Source organism: Sceloporus occidentalis, unplaced genomic scaffold (assembly GCF_023333645.1).
Source record: "Sceloporus occidentalis isolate IW3139 unplaced genomic scaffold, rSceOcc1.0.p SCAF_19, whole genome shotgun sequence".
Lineage (NCBI taxonomy): Eukaryota > Metazoa > Chordata > Lepidosauria > Squamata > Phrynosomatidae > Sceloporus > Sceloporus occidentalis.
This window is the reverse complement of record NW_028316999.1, coordinates 3,913,113-3,932,500: the sequence shown is the minus strand read 5'-3', so window position 1 is coordinate 3,932,500 and position 19,388 is coordinate 3,913,113. Positions and strand designations below refer to the sequence as shown.

General features: G+C 34.4%; 1 protein-coding gene across 1 annotated transcript in view; it reads left to right on the top strand.

Moving 5' to 3' along the window:
- Positions 1 to 19,388, top strand: part of LOC149302324 (CUB and sushi domain-containing protein 1-like) — a 589,437-nt gene that overhangs the window by 467,932 nt on the left and 102,117 nt on the right. Inside the window, exons 25-30 of the mRNA XM_089482423.1 lie at positions 1,835 to 1,961; positions 3,308 to 3,510; positions 8,605 to 8,796; positions 12,284 to 12,422; positions 15,260 to 15,447; positions 16,418 to 16,612. Of these exons, the coding sequence (XP_089338549.1) occupies positions 1,835 to 1,961; positions 3,308 to 3,510; positions 8,605 to 8,796; positions 12,284 to 12,422; positions 15,260 to 15,447; positions 16,418 to 16,612 (1,044 nt within the window). The remainder of the gene's footprint in view (positions 1 to 1,834; positions 1,962 to 3,307; positions 3,511 to 8,604; positions 8,797 to 12,283; positions 12,423 to 15,259; positions 15,448 to 16,417; positions 16,613 to 19,388) is intronic.

Here is a 19,388-nt window from a genome sequence, read left to right as displayed (position 1 = left end):
GAAGTGCTGAAGTGGCCATGCATAATGCATAACGCAAGCACTCAGGTGACATTTAAGAAATCGCATCAAGTTAACTGTGCATTATTCACAGCCAGTTCAGCCCTTTCTGTAGGGAAAAGATCATGCTTTAGAGCTTGCCAAATATACTGGCCTCCTGCTTTTTATTGGAGACAGAAAGGGGCATGACAGTAAGATACTAGCTTCCAATAGACTTTAAATGGATGGGAAAGGAGCCAACAAACCAAATATACAAAAAGTACTGTAATGCCTAAGGGTGTTTTCTGACTATTTTTATCTCTTTTAAAATACCAAAAACACATTTTTTCCCCCCACATTTTAAGATTGTTTCATACCATAAATAAATAAAAGCTCTACTTTTCCTAGAAGAAAAAATATATATATTCTACTTAGACCCAGCATTTATTTCTCTCTATAAGCAGTTAAGCAAAAAAACCTTAGCAGATCTTCCTTTTTATTATTTCCATAAAAATACAACACTTTGCATAAAAACACCACAGTAAAACAGAAGAATCCTTCTCACTTTATTTGGCAACAACCTATAAGTGCCTGCTTTTGTGTTAGAAGATAATTAAGTCATAAAAAATATTGAAGAGGCAAACGTTTACACGATTTAAGAACTATTTCTAGGAAATAATATTTTTTACGCTAACAGTGTTAAATTCAGCAGTAGGAGGAGCATCACTTTAAGGCTGTTTTTTGCCAGTAATAAAGTCTGTTTCTATGCTACAATATTTCACTTTACTTTACACAAAGAACACACTTATTTTATAGATCATTTCCTGTCTCCCATTTTCTTAATATTTAATTGAAACTCTATTTGTTGCTCTTCACCTGTCGTAGCCATGGTCTTGACAGTTTTAAAGGTGATAGCACATGCATATATACATAGATAATACGGACCTATGCGTATACAGCCCAAGTCGACTCTTGCCACTCCTGTCATCTCATAACTGGCTACCCTATCATTTGTATTATTTCATATTTGATATATCCCCAACTTAATAAAATCAGCCCTGCATCAAAGCGATCCCTAATTCTGCAGAACTACATATTGTTTGTTTGATCACCTTTGATACTTTTTTCTATGTCCAATGAGCAAAGAAATGTTTATTTATTTATTTTCATTAGTTCTTTATTAGTTTTTGTTGAAAATACATAAAGTATCGATGACAGAGTTACATCTCAGGTCCAAAAATACAAAATAAGTATAAAACATAACACTAACAGGGAGATTTACTAAATTATACATACATATAACATTAGAAAAACATGGTTAAATCTATTGTGAATTGTTTAATTTATCACGCTGAAGATTAACAACCAAGAATGAATTTAGTGTAAAATGTTTATAATGCATATTGAGAATATGTATCATAATCATGTCCCATAAGAGAAGGCTTGTGTCTATGGGTGCTTGATCTTAATGGGTGAAAAGTTATTTGTTGGCTAATCAAGTTCCCTGCAAATTATATATTTTAGCATACAACAACATTTATGGATACTAAATCATTTTAATTAACACACTTGAGCTTCACAATTTTATTAACCTCTATAGGCAATATTATATTGCAGTTTATTTTTCTTGCACATATTAAAACAAACAACAAATAAACAGGTTTGATTAAAGATTTGATTTTAAAAAAATGAAACATATATTAGTGCTCTGTAAGTAAATAATCTTAATAAATAATAAATAATCTTAATAATAATAAAAAAGCTAATCAAAGACAAATAAAATCCTCTTCTGTCCAGAATGTTCTAATTCAATATAAAATGATTGTTTTATACATATTACAATTCTTTTTATATTCAGCGGAATGTGGTGGACGAATCTATGCTGCAGCCTCAGGACGCATTTTATCACCAGGTTATCCAGCACCATATGAAAATAATTTGCATTGTACTTGGATTCTCGAGGCAGACCCTGGGAAAACTATAAGGTAATATGTAAGAATGAGAAATGACAACAATTTTACATATTTTGCAAAAAAGATCATTAAAAAAATGGTAACAGTGTCATACCATATTGAATTTAAATTTATAATATGAATATAATTACACTTGTTTTAATATAATTCATATCTTGAAGTATGATAGGTATGTGTGTGATATGGGGAAGCAATTTAAGAATAACAACATAATAGCACCATGGTACATGACAATGATACATTGGCATAACCTGATGTGAGGGAGCATGCTGTATGATATGTATAAGTGTTAGTAAAGTTGTACGTTCTTTGGCAGACATATTTGAACTTGTATGTATTACTTTCAGCAATGTGAGGAAATCAATCTTCCTTTGTCCTGTTCCGCTTTTACTAAGGACAACACAGTAGAATAAAGCATCCTACTGTGGAAATGAACAATAAGATGGAACCGTTTTATTCCTCAACTTACTGAAAAAAAGGTTTTGTCAAAGGGTTGAACATTTTTTTACAGATAACAGACATGAACAACAGTATATACCATAGTATGGTCTGTCCATGCATACAGCAGGGGCACAAATACAATATGTTGTCTAAGCTAGTCCTTTTTAACTGCATGGGAAATTAGTAAAAGCCACATCAAAATGTATTATACTTTTTATCACACAGTATGACTTATTATACATAGCATAGCACATGGTAAAATAGATCCATTGCAAATGGAATGTATAACAGATTACTTCAATTAGGATGACCATATATCTCATTACATCATATAAGTTTATAACACATCGCAATATAGGGCAACAATGCTAGACCCCTTTTGTCTGTTGATGGTCAAAGTGGTTAAAAAAGAGTACTTTTTAAAGAATTGTGATGAAGTCTTTGTCGTGCCCATACTTATTACTTCTGTTGACATACTGTTTTACCCCCATATCAGGGTCACATATTCTGGAGGCCACTGGATTGTGTTGATTTAATGTGGTCTTCTCTTTCTGGAATGCTATGGTCAATCAGTGATTGAATATAAATTATGTTTTCGTAGGGAAAACAAATCATGGCAAATCGCTTGAGTAGAATCTTTGCAAAGTACTATGAAAGGTAGAACTGGGCAAAACTATTCAGCATTATGTCAGTGTAGCGGAAACTAGCCTTTATCTATCTACATCAGGTTCAATGACAACTTAATAATAAAGTATCCCAGAACTTGTCTGGTTTAAAAAGTCTTCCTTAATGAAGTGAACTTCTGTATTTTTTTTTTCATTGCATTCATGTTGCATATTGTTTTCCAATTGTGTGGATGCAAATTTAATTATCTACAAAGCAACATTTTATATCTCCCTTTATGTGTTTTTTTGCAGCCTTCACTTTATAGTGTTTGACACTGAAGTCTCTCATGATATCCTAAAGGTTTGGGATGGACCTGTAGACAGCAATGTTCTTCTGAAAGAATGGAGTGGTTCTTCTCTCCCTGAGGACATTCATGGCACTTTCAATTCTTTGACGTTACAATTTGATAGTGATTTTTTTATCAGCAAGTCTGGTTACTCCATCCAATTTTCAAGTAGGTATAAGATGCTTGTCATCAATATTGCATGAAAATTATTTTTTCCCTTTGTTTTCCTCTATATGAAACCAGCGTACAGTGCTCTCCAACACAAAGTAACTAAAGTTTTAGTATTTGGTGCAGCTCTTGTTCTATTTTTATTGTTTTGTTGTCTAAACCAATAGATCATGGCTATATGCGACCAAATAGATTCCATTATATTAAAATCCTAGAATTGATCATGGCAAATCACCCCCTGGGGCCAATGCTATCTATCTATCTATCTATCTATCTATCTATCTATCTATCTATCTATCTATATATAGAGATATATATATATATATATATATATATATATATACACATATATATATATATATATATATATATATATATATTGTGACAAACCCTATAGCATGAGGGCCATACATGTCACTTTTAGGGGTCCTAAGCACAGTCCTATAGGGCAATCAGAGTCAGGAACAGCAGCTTTGAACAAAACAGCACTTTATTTTACCCGCTTAAACCCCAAAAACCAAATCATAAAAATAAAACCTAGCTCCCAATTGGAGCCCTCTCTAACTTAACTATCTCAACCTCCCAGCCAGACCCATCTATGCCAGGCTCTGGAAAACCTCCCCCAGACAACACACAAAATGTCCAGGCAGGTATTGCCTCACTTGGCTCAGGGATTGTCTTCTTCAGGGCCTCTCCTTGCCCTGGGAGCACAGGGAACCTCCTCTTCCCCCAACAGTCTCTGAGTATCAGGCTCCAGGGGTTTTTAATGTCCAGCACCTGTGCCTGATGCCGGCCCCATAGGAATCCCGGACCGGATCCTGTGGACTTCTTGCCTCCTGGAAAACCCGGCATGGAATTTCCACAAAATGGGGAAACGGAGCATTGGCCCACCCTGCTCTCCAATTGCTCCACCCCAGGGACCCATATTTACGATCTGGATAGCACCTGTACCCAAATGCCACACTAAGCATCTCCCTGGGGTTTACACTGTCACAATATATATATATACTAGTGATTTCATTTTTAATGTATTTATTCATAGAGATTCCTTCTCTAATCTAAGACTTGCTGCTTCTGTGCTGTTACTCAGAAGGCATTTACACCTAATTAAAAGGTTGTTGTCATTCAATGCAGCACAACATGTAGAACACGAGGACACAAACTGACTAGGGCAATTATATTAATTGTAATCAAGCTAAATTTTTTCATTAAAACTTAATTACTATTTAATCATGCATAAAAGCATGAAAATTGAGCCTGGTGTAAAAAATGACCCTGATTCTTCAAGCTTCTGTATTTAAAGTATATATTATATTAATGAATTGTCAAACATCTCAACCCATCAAATCTAGTTTTCTCCCTTTGCACATCAGAACAGAATAAACCTTTTAATGGGTGCTTCACATTATAAATTAAGCACTGTTTCAGTGTCATTTTATAAAAAAAATGGAGGTGGATAGATCAACCAAAGCATTACACTGACCAAACCAGTCAGTACTGTTAGTGCATGGAGCCCAAAATGACTTAAGTCAATCTTATAGCTGGTTCCAGCCATTCCACTTTATACTGATCTGTGCCGGCCATTTAGCAAAACTCTGAAAACCCCAGCTGGTTCTCATAAAAATATTTATCTTATCAAACTAATTATACATAGAACACTTTAAGTTGGTGATCAGAACTCTTTGCAAGCATTCCTTCAGCAAAGAAAAAAGTAAGGCTTATACCATATTGGTGGTTCCAAAGGCAATCTCTATATACTATTAGTAGGCAGAGTATATTTTCTCAAACACATTTTTTTTAATATTACTTAAGCACAGGCTTAGTCAATCAATGATATTGATTTATCTGCATGATTACAAAAACTTCTGAAAAATGAGGCCGGTCTGTGATGTGTGTAAAGGATTAACCCATGCTTGAGGCACTAAGTATATTGGATTTATATGTGTGTGCGCGTGAATTTCAAATGCAAGCAATATGTATTATCATTTGACTACATCATAGATAAATATGTGTGATTAAATGTTTTACCAAAAGATTTATTAAGGTCTTATTCTCCTCCATGGCTCTTATTTGTGGAAAAGAAAAAAAGGTCTATAACATTATGGATGAGCAATGATTCTTAAAATATGAATTGGTTGTTCCTTAATCCCATTTCCTACGACTGACTGCAGTATTTGAAGGAAAATATACAAATGAGATGTATAATATACATCTATACTACCTTGTATTAAATTAGAAGGCAATCTACTACACAAAATTTTATTAATATTAGGTGGGGCAAATCTACCTGCACAGAGAACAGGGCTAACTTGTAACCTCTGCAGAGGATCCACACTGCCGGGGCTCAGTACCAATAACCGAAGGACCAAATTTAATGGAGAGCCATGAACTAGGGAATGAGAATACAATGTAGTCAAACAAGCCAAGGTCAAACATAAAGTCCAAAATCAAGCCAAGATAAAGGTCAGGAGCAAGCAGAATGGTCAGCGGGACTAGAGGTGTGAGGGAAAACAGATGAATACTCAGAATAAGTCACACAAAGCCCAGAGAAAATACAAAGAGGCTCTATAGCAGGCAAGGAACCTACTAGCTGATTTAAATATTTCTCGCTCAGAAAATCCCAGCCTACAGGTGATTTATAAGGCGGGGAAAAGGTGGGTATATTCCTTTAATTAGTGGTCCGGACATGCACGGAAAGCCACTGACTGTGCTTGGTGGCCATCTTGGATACAGCTGGGCTCCGGGAAGATGGTGTCGCAGACCTCCATATTTGCCACCAGGAGGCGCTGTGTTGAGTCTCTCCAGCGGCTACAGCATGGGAGGAAGCTGGGGAAACCCCAAACAATTTTAAGAGTAAAAAAGTGAGCTGAGAATAGGAAAGAGAGTTTCCCAGGTATGAGAACAGAGCAAAGAGATAGTGTAATGGAGCTAGCTTTTGAAGAAATGGGAAGCGTAAGAGAAGTCATCTATAGGAGCTGCTTTTTCCCATTTAATTTGAGAGATCCAGCACTGAGATTGTTAAAGGGGTACTCATGTCTGATGTATTTTGTTTCAAGCACCAGTAAAGGAAACGTCATTAAAGATAATGGATGGGGAAAGGGCAAACAGTTCTGCAGAGTGTTTTTTTTAGAACAAAAATTAATAAATCTGGCTCCTGGTGAATTTAGCTTGTCTATCAATTTGGACCTGTTATTCAAGTATATTAAACAAATATTTGTTTTAAACAAATAAATGTGAGCTACTAATGCACCATTGACATTAGGGGGCTTAATGCATTTTAGAAAGGTATAAAACGTAAATTAATACAAATCCTGCCTTACTGGATGTTCTGTTTCAATTTAACTCTAGCTGAAACTAGTGATCCATGTTCCAATAAAACATATGTTCAGCTCTTCATAATAAATTAAAAATGTTTCCACTGCTGGAGGCATGGAAGACAAACTACTTGGGTTCATACATCCATTGATTTTACTTTAGTTCTATCAAGATACTTTGACAGTGGAGGTCATACAGTATATTGACTTTGAAATAGAACCCAGCAAACTTGTAACATCAATTACTTGTTTGTGATTCTCATAATTGAGCACAGTAGTTTCTCTTATAAGTAATACAAGTCACAGCTACCAGTGATGGAGATAATGTCACCAGGGAGGGAAATTGTGCATTGTCTCTAATCAACCGAAATTGATGCTCACTTAAATACACTTAATATCTCCACTGAGTATTTTTTCTGCTTGATGTGGTGCTAAGGGTATCATAACATTTATGTATTCAGTACACAGTTACTAAAATCATCTTAGCATGCAGATGTCTATTTAATCCCTGAAATGCAAATGAATTTAAATATTTATATCTTAAAGCTCCTTTTATATATCCCATCCACAGACCTACATGTTTGCTAAAATGTAGAATTTTATTGCATTCCATATAACCACTTATAATGGAAGAGTACCTAGATGTGATGTTTTTTTTTATGTAAGATGCTGTACTGTGTGTCATTTGAAATAAATAATGCATATCAAAACCGCAAAGGGATAATGTCTCTCAGTGCCCTTTATAAAAGCCTCTGGTAAGAATAATATAGAATTATATTTGTTTCAGATTTACTTGGGCTAAAAATAAAATAAATAAAAAATATTCTCATTGTCTTAGACTGCTTTAAATTGTATGTTTTTTTTACTGTATTTAAATTCCTTGAAAAAATTCCTGAAACATTGAAAAACAACAATAATTAAATAATGTTTAAATAGTAGGCACGGCTAAAAACATTGATATAATTAAAAAGAAATTACATTCTTTATTATGAAACTATGTAAGTGTCAGGTGGCCCATGAGCAGCTACATTATTCATCCGCTGAATGAAATATTTTTTCTTTAATGTGGCCCTGTTGTCTAAAAATTTGCAGATTTTATTTTTTCTGGTGAGCAGTTAAGCTACCACTGCACATTAGATACAGGGTTAATTCTCAGCAGGGCCATGCCATGATGACATAGACCTTAGAACATGACATATGAGCAATGCATCTTTGAATGACATTTTGGACAATCAGCCCAGGTTGCATGTCATTCAGTGAGATGATATGTATTCCTCTGTTAAGTACACCGACATATTTTTTGGTATTGAATATTTAAGTTGGCATAGTGCTTTTCATGATATATTTATATACTGTGTTTGCTATGTTACTTACACACTAAAATCACACCTTTTAATAATGCTCAAGAATTAAAATGAGCCCATAATCTGTTGTTAAATATACCGTATATTCAAAATATATGAGATCCATTAATGTTTGTTTTTTTTGTTGTATATATTTAAATATATTTCACGTTTATATCTTGCAATTATATAAAACATTTCTCATATATTTCTATATTCCTTTGTAGTCCCTTTTGAATTTTTTTGAGTCACTTTTTTATTAAAATAGCCTAGCCATCTTTTGTATTATAAATGAAATTGTTATAAATAATGGTGTTGCACTGAAAAAATAATTCCAGTCTTTATTAACAAATAGTTGCTTAGAAGCAGTTTAGAAAACACAATTATTTGCAAACATTACCTTTTCCAATTTAATTCCTTTTTCAATATTTTTTCAGCTTCAGTTGCATCAACATGTAATGATCCTGGTATTCCTCAAAACGGTTCCCGATATGGAGACAGCAGAGAACCTGGAGACACTATAACTTTTCAATGTGACCCTGGCTATCATCTACAAGGACAAGATAAAATCACATGTGTACAATTAAACAATCGATTTTTTTGGCAACCAGATCCACCAACTTGCATAGGTAAAAAAACACAGCGCATATTTTGTGTTTTACTATATTTTGTTAGATATACCAAGACACGTACTAAACTACATCATTCAGTGAACATACAAGTGGGCATGATTTTAAAGAAATTCCCGAGGAGGGAGACTTGAGCGCACTGGGGTCCATTCCCAGCAGTGGCGACTCTAGAAACAATATATAGGGGGGGCACACAAGATACCACAGTCAAACTGGGGGGCCATTAATAATTTCCACCATTAAATCATACCACTGAAAAAAACTATATATATATATATATATATATATATATATATATATATATTGCCAATACTTGATCATTCAACATGGGAAGCCTGAAGGCACAATTTAATATGACTAATTCTTGAAATCCTTTAAACAACACAATACCTTAACTTAACTCATCCACATATTAACTCATGCTCTCCCTCATTCAGACATTCAGACCCATTGGAGTTTCAAATGAGGGGCTACATGTATTTCTAGGACAAAAGTTGAGTGCGCAAATAATGATGGAATATGTCGGTTTGGCTTGAAAATATGTTTTTTCTAACCATAGCGACATGTTCATTTGTGTCTTGCGCACTCCAGGTTTGTACTAGAAACACATACAGGCCCTCATTTGATGCGCCAAGGGGTGTAGTTCTTGCAAATGTGTACTTTTTGTACCATAATTTAACTTCCTACGTGAGCAGTAATGCCACGTCAAGGCTTCAACCCTAATTACTGATCATTCACACGCCTTTCATATCTCCATTCACTCGCAGAAGCACACACCATACTTTCCATACATTCACTCACAGAAGCACACACCATTCTTTCCCCTTACAATCCCAAAGAAATGATGGTAAAGGGAGAAAAAAAAAAAAAAAAGTTTTGCAGTAAAAATGCAAGGTGCTCCAGCGATGAGATGGTTACTCACGTACCGCACAGGCTAAATGGCTGATTTTAATAATATTTGCAGTTCATCAGGATTTCAAATATTGCCTCCCTCTACCGTTGGCTAAATTTAACCCCATGATCAAAGGGATCATGGGATTAAAAATGAGTATCGGCCATTTTTAAAAAGGGAATGTGACTTTTTATAGCTATATGATCACTGTGGTAACATTGGCTACCACAGTGATCATTTAGCTAGAATACTTAAACTTTTTTTTTTAAAGTTAAACTACTTTATGTTTAAATAATTTTTGTAACTTTTTTTAAATTTTTATTTTTTTTACTTAATATTTTTATTCTTTTACAATCTTACAATAGCGTTGGAAAGGTGAAGTAATTACCTTTCCAACAGTATATGTTGGGGGTCTGTAGCTGCTTAGATGCCTGAGATACAGGCATCTAAGCAGCATGCCCCCCATACCTCTTTAACTGACAATTGTCAGTTGTTAATAAAGTTGCGCGGTGACGTCATCGCGTCATTGCGCGAAACGTCACCGGGCGGCCCCGGTGATGCCCTTCAGTCGGGGTATCGTCGGGGTAGATGGTGATGGAGGTCCACAGACCTCCATCAAGGTAGGGTAGTGCTAGTGACGGCATGGTGCCGTCGTTAGCACCTGACTGGGACTGCTAGCGAAGGCACCATGCCGTCGTTAGCAGTCAAAGGGTTAAAGTCCCATTGCGGGACTGTCCTGGGTGACTCCAAATTCGGTGGGGGGGGCAACAGGGGGGGCAAGGAATATCCTAGGGGGGGCAATTGCCCCCCTGTAGCGACGCCACTGATTCCCAGCTTTAACTAGGTCTGTTAATGAAGATCTATTAAACTTCATTGATTGTTATTTATAATAAATCATCTCACTAAAAGGTGTATTTGGTATCCGATGCCTCTCAATGAACAGAGACCAAACCTAGTTATGAGATATCTGTAGAGTACCTATGATGCACTTTTTGGGGGTAAAAAGTAAGGTGAATGATGCAACTAACTAACTGCATTCATGTGATCAGTAACATTGTAATCATATGTTCAGTATCACATTAATAGTTTTCTATGTATGCGGAACAACAAGTATCTTGTGGTTGGACTGAAGTGCTGATTTCTATCTAAAAATATAAAAAAACATTCATATGTAAAACAAATACAGGAGAGAACGCCCTCAAGTAGAAGAGTACCCAGGACCACTTAAAGACTTAAATAATATTCAGAGTTTAAAGTAGCTACTAGAAAGATTGATATTTTGCAAAGCATGCAGCCACCAGAAGAAACAAAGACCACTTCAGGAAAGCATACACTATGATTTGCTTTTCAATATGTATACATTAATGCTTAATTTCAACTGTTATAGAGACATGATTTTTTAATTATTTTATACCAATTGTTAAATGACATTAACAAGCAGCTGAATTTTTTTTAGAAAGGCACAGGAATGTAAATATGCCTACAAACTTAAATGCATGGTTAATGATTAGCACAAAACAAGCGAGAGTGCTATAAGCCTATATGTTTGTAACGGAAACTTATTAATTTCTGTATGGAATACTACAAAACATACATACGCAAATCAAAGATAACCCAGAAAAGGAAATGCTTTAAGATTTAAAAAAAGCATTGGGTCTATTAAATTAGTAATATCACAAAAAATAGCACGTGCAATATAGTAGTTTCGATGTCTGAATTATCAAAATCCAACTTCAAAAGCCTTACTAGTGGGAAAATGATAGATTATAGATTCATATACTACATACTTGTATGTTATCACCATGGACTTGTTTTCTGTAATAAAAAAGTGTGTCAGTGTCTATTTTCAGAATAATAATGTTAAAGAATCGTGTACCTTTAGTTGATATATATATATATATATATATATATATATATATATATATATATATATATATATATATAATACCAGTAGTTCGAAATGACAAGCTTTTGGGAGGTTTTCTTTATCAAGTCAAAACATTTCTGACCAACAAAGTAATTTCACAAGTACATGTCCTGATACAGGGGATACAGATCTAGTCTATCAATAGAAAACTTTTGGGGGTCATATATAGTTAGGCTTCAGTAGCATAGGCTGCAAACATGGGGACTGCAAATTTATATGCTCACTCTTGCTCTCTCCCCTTCCATCTTTGAGGTCTATGCTATTCTCCGCCCTGTTGTTTTAACCCCTGTTGTTTTCACATGTACTTCTGTGGTTTAACCTGTGTGTTTTACTTTGTTGGTCAGAAATCCTTTTGATTTGATAAAAGGAAGACCCCCGAAGCTTGTTATTCCAAAATACTTTTAGTCCAATAAAAAGGGTATTACAGGATTCTTCAACATTTGGTTATTCTGCATCACTGGACTAATATGGCCATTCCAAACTACAGTATCTAGTTCAAAGTTCAACGAATATAATGAAAATATATTTGGTCATATTATATATATATATATTTTTTTTTTCTTGTTACAAAAGCCCTCTTGTTACAGTCTAGTTTGTATAGTCCTGAAATTCCTTAGGTTTGGGTTAACAAGTGATTGATTCTGTTTCTTCTTCCTTTGTTGTGGCAGCTGCATGTGGAGGAAATCTGACAGGCCCATCAGGTGTTATTTTATCACCTAACTACCCTCAACCATATCCTCCAGGAAAAGAATGCGACTGGAGAATAAAAGTAAATCCAGACTTTGTCATTGCCTTGATATTCAAAAGGTACACGTTATGAGACAATCTCAATTCAAAGGTTTTTGAATGTCAGATCTAAAAATGAAACAATTTGCTACCTCACTGAGCTTGTAATAACATTTTGTAGTTATGTCCTGGAGCATGTGTCTAGTAACCAGCAGCTAGTACAGGTGTATGTCAATGTGTCATAAAGATTGTTGTGCTTTTAATTACAACAAGAAGACAAGTATTTGCTGTAAGTAGAACCCTTTTAATTAGTTTGGGTCTATGCATCGCCTTTAGAATTACCTAAATCATCCATTACGCTAACGTAAGATGGTTTGTAGACTTCATTGGTTCAAACAACATTTGGTTAAATCTGCTTTCACAAAAGTCTTACATAGTTACATAGTCTTTTTAGTATTTTGGATTCCCAGGTTGCTGCTAGAATAATAATTACCAATAAGTACACAAAACAAAACAAGAATTCAGTGCATACCCAGCGAATACCATTCAAAAGTACCAATCTAAGGCATGAACATTGGGAATTCCATCACACTATATGGTCATATATTGCTTAGCCCGTCACTATGTCAAAGTAGCCCAAGTTTGGCGAGTCTTATCTTATTTTTCTTGGCTATGTTGCTTACCAAGGAACTCAATCAGTGGCACTGCACTGTATTTTAACCCAAATGAGACTCTCAATCAATTTAAAGATTTCTGTGGACACCATTAGTGAGGAACCTCTGTGGCAGTTTGGCCAGACTCCATAGAAAATAGAAAGGGAAGCGCACAACCTAAAAAGCAAAAAAAAAAATGCATTCTAATTTAGGTTCCTGGGTTGCTGCTAGAATAAGAACTAATTGGAAAATATGGCAAATTTGTTTTAATGTAAATGTGATAAGTGTCTCTAAAGGGTGGATTAGTTTAACCTAAAGTTTTCAACTTGCTATTATTAGTAAGCATTATGAAGGGCTGGCTCCAGTGAGCTTAGCCTAGCCAGTTAGCAATAGTTAAATTAACCTTGCATAATGCATAATGTGGGAACTCCTTTCTATGTAATTAACCCCTTAAGGACAATGGGCGGTCCCTAAACCCATTGAAAACAATGCATTTTGAGCTCATACATGTACGGGCTTTGTCATTAAGGGGTTAAGCTGCGTTTAGCCCTGCCTCCCCACCCACTTTATTCCTTCATGCTGTCTGTGAAGTTCCCTGGTATGATCATGTATAGTTATTGTCAGAATATTTTTTTATGTAATCTTACAGATTTGGCATTTTGCAGGGACAATTAAGCTGTTCCTACTGGAGAAGCTCTTACAAAAAATAATTATGTTTTAATTGTGACAGTTTTTGATCGGGATCAGGTGCCTCTTCTTTTTCTCCGTCAAATGATATTTTTCTTCATAACATTATACTATATATTTAAAAACATGCTCACTTTTCCCTTTTAATGACTTCTGCCACATGCATACTCTTTCCCTTTCAACAGTATAGTCCCCCCCATTCTGACGCTAAAGGAATTCCGCACAAGTCGCACATAAGAGTTTCTGTATTTTGAAATTCCCTGATTAGATTATTTTAACTTGCCACATTAAAGGTCAATCACAAACACATTTGTTATGCAGCATGCATCTAATTATCACGCTGACAGGTTGCCCAGCTGGACTATAAGTTTTCAAAATTAGTTTTTAAGAAAAGAGTTAATTTTACATTTTCATTTCACAAAGCCATGTCTTCAGTGCAGAATTTGATAAATAAATAAAACATTTTTATTTTGTAAGTGTTCCCTTTGAAGTCGCGTAAGAAGCTTTCAAAGTCATTGTAAAGAAAATTGTGCTCAATCACATTTAATGTTTTTACTTTTGCTCCATTCTTAGTAATCTTAGTAAAAAAGCTGACAATGAAATTTGAAAACACCTTGCAGAACATTTGATGTGTTAGCATTAGCACCACAAAATGTAGACAGCCAACATTTAATAATCTGGCTGCAAATCTATGGTGGCTGCCTATATCATTCATATGTAATTCCAATGTAATTTCTTTCCTTTTTTCTGTCTCACCTCATTCTTCCCTTAGGCCCTTCTATTACAAAATGTGATACTAATTCAGCATTTCTACTTTTACGTCAACAATTTCTTCATGAGATTGTGTTGCGATCATTTTAGTACTTTCCTTCTATAATAATTTGCTTAGCCTGTTTCAATCGTCAGGATTCTTACCAAGCAACTATAACTAATGTTTTGCTGGAGCTAAAAGAGGCAGTGGGACAACCTGATATGACTTAAAGGACTTTTTGATCACAAGAATTTGTGATCAAATTTTATTTCTTGAAAAATTACAACTAAAATAAATGTATACACTTTACGCTGTGTCATTTTTTTGTTGTTTGCTGTGCCTTTCTTTTTGCCACCATAATCAAATGAACCGACTCTTTCTTTAATAAAAAAAACCCTGTAGTTATATACTGTTATTGTGTCTGCAAAAGTTGTAGTATTGGCTTGATTTGTCAACTTGTATGTAGGCTTTCATTTTTAAAGCCATTTTGCTACAAATATAGTATTCTACAATTTCATTCATATACCCCTTTGCTTACTAACTATTTATGTTCATGAACAATTCTTAAAATCTTCCTTTGTCAGACACTGATTATTTTTTTTCCCTTAAAATTTGAATAATACATAATACAACAACTTGAAATATGTTAAGATCATCAATGACTATTGACATTTTTTAATTTCTATTTACAAAATAAAGTCTCCAGTTTCAGGTTTATATATATATATATATATATATATATATATATATATATATATATATATATATATATATATATATATATATATATATATATATTGCAATGTTATACGATTGCTCTCTTTCAGTTTTAACATGGAGCCCAGTTATGACTTTCTACATATATATGAAGGTGAAAATTCTAACAGCCCTATTATTGGGAGTTATCAAGGTTCTCACGCTCCAGAACGAATAGAGAGCAGTGGCAGTAGTTTGTTCCTGGCCTTTCGCAGTGATGCCTCTGTTGGAATGTCCGGATTTTCTATTGAATATAAAGGTACTGGCAGACTTTGTTATTTATTTTAACAAAAATAGTTTACCAATCAAATAAACTTGAAATGTATGATACACAATGAAAATGTATATTAATAGAGTGAATATGAATACAAAACCAGCAAAAAATTAAAATAATATATAAGGCTGTGTGTTAAGGTTTATTCCCTGGGCTTCTAGCAGTAAAATTAATTATAGCACTATTCCAGATAACGGCACCAAATATCCATAGGCCCTAAGACTATAAAACAAAATGGTTACGTTGAGCATGAAGCTCAAGGGATGTCTTTAAATTGAAAATATACCATTTTGGATAATTACTATATTTCATCCAACAACACACATTATATAAGAATATTTCTTTCTCCCTTAGGAAAAACATATTATTTTTATTGCAGAATTCTTGCTTGTTTCTAGGGCTTTCATGCTGTCAAGCAGTGATTGTGGTCTAAGCAGCTACTGATATGTGTATGGGCTCTGTGCTGGAATGAAAAGAGACACAGAATCCAATACAAACAAACAATGATTTTTTTATTTTGAAATGTGTATGTTTTTCCACTTAGATTTTAATATGCTAGGTAAAACAAAAATCAGAAGAAGATTAAAAAATGGTTAGACATAAAACAGAATGGCTAACTACATATATGAATTAATTCATAAACTGCAACTTACTTTAAATCAATATAGAAATAACTACTATTATGAAATGCAGCTTAAGAATCTGCATTGATATTCATTTTGTAAATGGTAGCACGGGACAGGCCATTGCAGGTAGATCCAAGTTCCAGAACCAGCTTTTAGCTTAAATTTAAATTAATGTAGATTAAAGTTTGGGAATGTGTATATCCAAAAGTTGTTTTCTGTAACTTTAAGTGTCACATACTGAAAAGGAATAACATTGTTGAGTCAATATTATTTATACATGTTTCTAAAATATATACATGTTTTTAATCCGTTCTTTTTCTTCTTACTAGAAAAGCCACGAGAAGCCTGTTTTGATCCTGGGAACATTATGAATGGGTCTCGTATTGGAACGGATTTCAAACTTGGATCTACAGTCACTTATCAGTGTGACCCAGGCTACAAAATTATTGAACCTTCTACCATAACCTGTGTGATTGGCTCAGATGGAAAGCCTGCGTGGAATAGGATCTTACCATCCTGTAATGGTAAGTTTACAATATCCTCTTATTCTACAATTAAAATCTTCATCTATAACTATAGGTATATACTCTGCCTAGGCTTTATACACCCCCAATCAGAGCATAGGCAGTAATCAACACATTTTGTAAAATTTTGGTATTCTTAATATTTAATATCTGCTTAATTCCTTCTTTATAGAGCTAAATGAGTCAAATTGATTCTAATAGTGCTATGATATGTGGCTACTCCCCTCTAGTGGTTAGACATCTGTAATTTCAGGTGATATTCTCATTCTTGAGCTCCTTCTACTCAAAAATGGTATATCTATTTACTGTTTACTGACTTTTCAAACATACAACCAACTGAATGTTGGGTCTTTTTTTTATTGCTAACAGGTTGTTCGTATTGTTCCATTTTACATCCCACCGTTCACTTTAATACTATTACTGCATGAATACTGTTATTGCGTGCACGCACTTTATGTAGTATATGAGTTCAGATTTTTACTCATATACTCAGTGCATAATATTGCTACTTTCTAAGAAATTTCTATGGTAATAATTCAGAAGGTACTGTCTTAAGTATGGAGATAAAACCTACAAATATTGCAAACAGGTAGACTGCATTTGAAGGCATCCACGTTCTGTTATTCCTTCTTTTACATTACATTTTATTTCTAGAGCACCAGCTGATTTCATTATGCTAAATATCAACCCCTTATTCACATGGGATATAATTTCATGTCTCTGCAGAGCCGTAAGTTAAATACCGGGATGTAATATTACTTTCTCTGGCATTTTTCTGACAACAGTCTGATCTCTGTTTATATTACATTATATTTATGGCGTACCAGCAGTTTCCGTGGCACTATTACTATAGAGCACAATGAAAATGAACAGTAACATTAGAATTGTATATACACAAAATTAAAACATTCACTAACACATACACACACATACAAATTGAAAAGGGGTTAAATTACCAAACACTAGAGCTCTGTTCCTTGTCACTGTCTCAATCTTCTAAAATGAAAAATAATGAATACCAATAGAACTGCAGTTAATAAAAAAACAAACTGCTTAGTGTGTACTGGCCCTTTAATCTCCTCTGAAACATACGAACTTAGATATACAGCACCTATCGCATGGAAGAAATCCTAAGCAAAAGGAATTGAGAGAAAAACGCAGATTTTGCCCCAATACTACAAATAGGTTGTTGGTTGTTATATTTTCAAAAATAGATTATTTTGTTGGGGGTCCCCACCATAGTAAATTTGAAAGACAATATATATAGTTGTAATGCTCATCTTCTAATATTTGCCTATAAATTCCAAGGAAAGGTGAAAATCATAGGCATATGAGGTACATCCGCCGAAGACATTATTATATTATGAGTTTAGTTTTTTATTATATGAATTAGCTGTGTACAATTACATGGAATTTGACAGCAGGTAAAATCCATTTGGCCCCTCTAGTCTGCCTATTAATCAGTCAGTGGTCTTGTATTATTCAACGATAGCTTTATGCCCATCTCATGCATGTTTAAATTCCCTTACTATATTAGCTGCTATGACTTCTGAAGGGAAGCTGTTCCATTTAACTACAATTTGTAAACTGAGGGTGTTTTGTTTCAGTTCCCACTTTTAAAGATGTTTCTACAAATCTTCAGTGCCACCCATTTATGGGATACGCAGTTCTACACGGTTCTATTGTAGTGATTAGCTAATGATTCTAATAACAGTCCTTACAAAAACCATTACTTGTCAGAAGGCAAGGATATTCTCATCTAAAGCATCTGTATTCAAGTAGGGATTTCAACTGTAATAGACCAGTAAGAAAAGTACCAATTATTGTCAAATATAATTGAATAAAATGGTGAAAATTATGACCTGTGTGACCTTGATATCAGCCCATTTACCCTTTAATCCTGATACTGGTATAAAAACCCTTAGAATTTAGAGCAAAACCTGGGTGTATGGACTGGGACATTTGTGAACAGTATTATGTGACACTGTACAGAAAAGTGGCACTGCGCATATATATATATATATATATATATATTCTGGTCCTGTAAAGTATGTATTATGATGTGCAGAACCCTGCTTTTACTTGTAATAATGCAAAACTCATAGCGTCTGACAAGTGCAGATTGTTATCAGGCTAAAATTACAATCCTGTGAAATAATTTGTCATTTGTCAAGCAATTTTGATAAATCTTACATCAGATTGCCAAAAACCGCGCAAACAAAAAATCTCACAGAGATTGGTTTCATGAAATCTAGTATGAACTAAATAGAATACTATTGTATACATTTATTTTTTAGTTCCAAAAATATGATTAGGATTCACAATGCCTTCTTTGTGAAGAATATGAACCAAGACTCATGATTTTTTATAAGAATGTATGGTTTTTTGGAGACACATTGTCTATATATATATTTTTTCTTAGTTAGCTGCAGCTAGCTTAATATAAAACTATGAAGTTAAAAAAAAAAAACTAATTGGGACGGAGACCCGCACTGAGTAGCTCCGCTACCCTTCATATTCCCCGAGACTCAGTGTAGGGGTAAATAGAACTCAGCATAGATATTTATACACAGGACATGATCGGATTAAAGGTATAATCTCCTCAACAATCAGACAGCCTGGCCAGCCATACAGTTCTATGGCCAGCAATGCCCACCCGACAAAGAGTCACTATTTCAAGGTGATCCCGAGGCAGCGGTGTCCAAAGACGTTATGATCCAAAAAGCAGCGTGATCTGGCGTCGGGACCCAGAGGGACAACGTCAGAAACTTCCACG